The sequence below is a fragment of the Colletotrichum tamarilloi genome (genome assembly GCF_030869305.1).
Source record: "Colletotrichum tamarilloi strain Tom-12 chromosome Unknown Scaffold_19.1, whole genome shotgun sequence".
Taxonomy (NCBI): domain Eukaryota; kingdom Fungi; phylum Ascomycota; class Sordariomycetes; order Glomerellales; family Glomerellaceae; genus Colletotrichum; species Colletotrichum tamarilloi.
The window spans coordinates 388,677-393,063 of record NW_026849402.1 but is presented as its reverse complement, the minus strand read 5'-3'; the positions used below and the strand labels follow the sequence as shown (position 1 = coordinate 393,063).

The following is a 4,387-nucleotide window of genomic DNA, read 5'->3' as shown; positions in this document are numbered from 1 at the left end:
GTGACCGCTCGAATGCATTTCATGCCCATAAACCTTCCCCTGTTTCCCTGTTTGTGTTTTCCCAGAATAAAGCATGCAGAAGCTATGTGCAGTAAAAAAAAAAAAAAAAGGTAAAAAAAAGAGGAAGAAAACTTTTTTCTTCGTCTAGCAATGAGGCGAGGGGAGAGAAAGGAGGAACTTCAAAATCCATCCATAATGAGGAGAAACCGCCAAATGAAAGTAAGACCGATCCATGACTTGTCATCTCGGACCTGTATGCCGAGTTACGCCGGAGAAGAGACTTTCATCAACCCGTGTCCGAAGCTGTCTTTGAGACGAAGCTTCTACATTCCAACGCAAGAGGGGCGAAGCCTTCCTCTTTGCCTCATTTTTTTGCCTCTGATTATTCCCCCCGTCCCAATTAATTCCGAATCAAACCTCCCATGGGTATGTCGCTGACCACCTGGTAGCATATCTCTCTGTGCTGCGGCCCATCCCCCTTTGTGAGAAAGAAGCAGATAACTTTTCCAACCATTCGAAGACGACAACAACTGCGACCTTGTCCCGAATGACCCCCAAAAAACGTCGCAGATTCAACGATACTGGGAATATGCGCTCGGTGAAATTGACCAAGACGGAGAATCGAGCGAACGCAACCTAGGTGGGTCTATCGCAGCTTGTTGTGGAAAAAATTCCAACAAGAGTTGCCCAATTCGTAAGACATCCTCGTCATTGTAATCGACCCAGATGCTACCTCTCAAGGGGTCTCGGCTGTCGCAGCTAGCCTTTTCGCTTCTCCATAGAGAGACTCCAGATTGTCCAGAGGGTATTTTTTGTCCTCTTGTAAGACCGCTTCATAGTATGCAATCAAGTGCTTGAGGCCAGTTGTGTTGATGGTTCCCCCAGTGGCGTCCGCCACTGCATATGCCCGAAACTCCTCAAACATCTCCAAATCAAAATGCCGGACCAAGAAATGAGACCAGAACCGATAAAGGGATTTCATGTCGCCGGGAATTTCCCCGGCTAAAGTATCTTGCCGTTGGGAGAGCGCGCGCAGACGGAACTCAGGGAACGGGATGTCGTCGATGGGAGACTCTGCAACCGAGTTCTCCCCTCGAAACCGCATCAGCAAGTGTGCGCGTTGCGAAGGACTCGACAAGTTGCTGCTGTCGTCACCACATCCTGATGCTGCCGCCTCGCTGCCACAGCCCACGACAATGCCTTCATCCAACTAGGACTGGAGGGCTTCAGCAGGCTGAGCGTGGTTTCCGTTCGTCAAGGGTGCGCTCTCTGTGTGGGCGGAGCCATTGACGAGGGGCTGGGCCTTCTCCGTCTCCGCCGAGGCCTCGGCCGTTTGCTCGGATGCGGGACCGGGCTGGAATTCGGGGACTTGAGCAGAAAGCTGTGTCTCGGCAGCATTGCCGTTCACAGTGCCGTTCGGCTGTCCACCCTGAGCCTCGGTGGGGTAGGCGACGTAGGTATTCTCGGCACCATTGGGGTAAGCAGCAGTCGGCGAGATAACAGGGTAGTCGCCGAGCATGCCGTGGTCGTAGTGAGCGATGGCGTGAAGGGAACGGGGGTAGAAGTACTGAGGTCCCTCGTTGCGGGCAGCATCGAAGCGCAGCTCCATGTTAGGGTAGACGAACTTTTGCCAGTGGGTACGAGATCTCAGTCTCTCAATGCCATCGTCGCCGACAACGTAATCCAGCTGGGGGCACTCGGCAATAATTGCGCGCAGAGTCTGGGCATCGGCCACCGAACGAACCCTTTGGAAGCCGAGGACAAGCTCCAAGGGCACGAAACCCTGGCTGTCCATGTTCTTGCGCAGGTAGGTATCCTTCAGGAGGTTCTCGACGGAGAAGTAGTACTCCATCTGAGGGATCATGATATGTCTCGTTTGCTCGTAGAATGCGGCATAAGAACCCGGAGTCATGGGAACTCCGTAATCCCAGGAGACCTGGTTCATGTTGGTCTGAACTTGACGCATACGGCCAGAGTTCGAAGGGCCACCAGCACCGCGGAACGCTCCAGAGCCATTTGACTGACCGCGGCCGCCACGACCACCGCGGGACTGGGAACCTCCGTAAGAGGATTGGAAGCTGCCGCCCTGGTGGAGGGGAGGGCTGGCGTACTGTCTGGGGCCTTGGGAGCCGAAGGAGTTGCCGTTAGACATGTAAGAAGACTGCTGAGTGTGCATGGGCATGTTTCCAGGGTGGCCTCCGCGGCCTCGGTATCCGCCACGGCCCCTATCGCCGCGGCCTTCGCCTCTCTCTCTGACAGGACCGGCCTGCTCCTTTCCATGGGTTAGCATACATGTTGTAGACGGTATCGCAGGATAATCCAGGAGGAAATCAACTTACATTGGTGGCATTTGACTGCGACTCCTTGTTGCGCTCGCCAGAGTGGGGCGCCGTGGGCTTGCGTTGCTCCTTGCCGTTAGAGACTTCCATTGAAGCCCGCTTGTTCGCAACAGGGGGCTGAGAGTTGGCTCTGGCCGGAGCGTTACCGTCGCGAGCGCGGTCCCGAGCTTCGTTTCCAGCCTTGGTAGGGGCAGCAGTGCTGGCCGGCTTGTCAGCAGAGGCAGCAGCAGCAGCAGCACCGTGACCGCCACGAGAAGTAACGTCGCGTCCACCACGAGCACCACCTCGTCCTCCCCGAGAGCCTCTAACTGAGGGGATGGGGGTGGAGAACTGGACAGTAGGGACAAAGTCCATACGCTCCCACTTGTCTTTTGAACGTCCCTTGGCGCCGGCATCATCCTGGGCCTCGACCTCTACCCGCTCAACCTTCTCGGAAGGCTTGCGCTTCTCCTCCTTGACAATCTCCTTGACCGCCGTCTCAGGCGTAGGCCATGAGTGAACGTCGCCAACAGGGGGAGGGACCTCAGTCAGTCGGCTATCTCTCTCAATAACCCTTGAGCCGCGAGCACCGTTTCTTCTGGCGGCGGCGTCACCATCGCCAGCCTTGCGTTGAGACTTGCCGGCAGCAGTGCCGTTGGTGGCTTCAGCGCCGTCAGCGGACTTGTTCTTCTTCTTGGACTCCTGGCTGTTGGGCCAGGTGTCAACTGGGGTAGATGCACTGGTAGCACCATTGGCGGTGGGCAAGGTGACAGAGGTCTTGTGAGCCGCAGTCTCCTTGCGCTGGGTCCAGATGTTGACCGAAGGAAGCGGCGCCTCAACGAGCTCAATCTTGGGCTCCTCCTTCTCCTGCTCTGCGGCCTTTTCCTTCTTCGCATCCTCACTTGACTCTTTTCCGGCCTTGCCCTTTCTCGGCTTCCTAGAGCCCTTCTTCGGCTCGGCCTCGTCAGTCACGCGAGTAGATGCGCTTGCCGACCTCACACTCTTCTCACTTCGGCGGGCAGAGGCTTCGGTAACGGCCTCCTCGTCATCGCGTCGCGAGTCGGTGACGGAAGCGGCGGCAGATGGTGTATTCGTGCTGTTGGCCTCTGCTTGGGCAGAGGCAATGTCCTGCTTGGCAGCCAGTTGGGCCTTGAGAGGGCTATTTCTCGAGGACTCGTCGTCAACGGAGTCGGTGCTCTTGACAGCGGTGGGCTCGGCAGCCGGTTGTTCGCCATTTACTGAGCTCGCGGAGTCCTTGCCGTTCTCGGTGGTCTGGGCCACGGGTGTTGTGGCCGCCTGACCCTTGGCGGCTTGAGCGTAAGAAAATGCAGTAGCCATCGTGTCTGATGCTAGGTCTGATGCAGAAATAGGCATGCCTCGAAAGACTATTGGGTATAAGGGACCAGGGAAGATGATCAACTGATCTAATCCTGCCAGGCCCTGAGGTAGTAGCCGCGAACGGGCTGTTGTGTATCCTGCTATTGGGTAAACCGAGGTTTACCAGCAACTCCTGAGACGGAGACAGACCGGAGAGGGCGAACCAAACCTCTCCGCGTGGTCCGAAGAATGAGTCGGTCGGCGGCCTGAGGTGCCGTGAAAGGAATCAGGAGCCGGTTGACGTCGTCGAAAGCCGTCAAAGATTGAGGTAAACGCAAGAATGTCGGGACGAGCAGGTGCTGCTGGTCCAGTGAAGCCGGAAGGTGGCTAGAGTTTTTTTCGGGGCGAGTGCGGAAACGAGCTTAGGACGAAGGCACGCGAGGACTGACGAATCAGTAGGATCGAGTGCGCGAACGAGATGGTATGAGGTGCGGTGGAAGCTGTGTTCCTCGTAAACGAAAAGGGGGAGGTGGGTTGAAGGCACGTCAACGGAGAGTGTTTTTTTTTTTGGGTTGCGAGAGGCAAGCGAGGCGAGACGTTCCGGAGATGCTCGGGCTGCGGCGATCCAAAGAAAACGTGGAAGACGGTAAACGCAAGGCTTCGATTGGAGGAGGGCTTGGTTATTGGCCTGAGGGGTCTCGCTGGTCGTGTACGAAATGTCCGCTATTGTAAAATTGGCGAACAGAAAGGTA

At 56.4% G+C, this 4,387-nt stretch overlaps 1 protein-coding gene across 1 annotated transcript; it reads right to left on the bottom strand.

The window, feature by feature from the left end:
* Nucleotides 1-736: 736 nt before the first annotated feature.
* On the bottom strand, nucleotides 737-3,692 carry CTAM01_06765 (La domain-containing protein; the record flags this gene model as incomplete). Its single annotated transcript, XM_060522791.1, has 3 exons — nucleotides 737-1,142; nucleotides 1,212-2,272; nucleotides 2,340-3,692. 3 exons carry the CDS (start codon nucleotides 3,690-3,692, stop codon nucleotides 737-739), a joined length of 2,820 nt encoding a protein of 939 aa, XP_060382636.1.
* Between the last annotated feature and the right edge of the window lie 695 nt (nucleotides 3,693-4,387).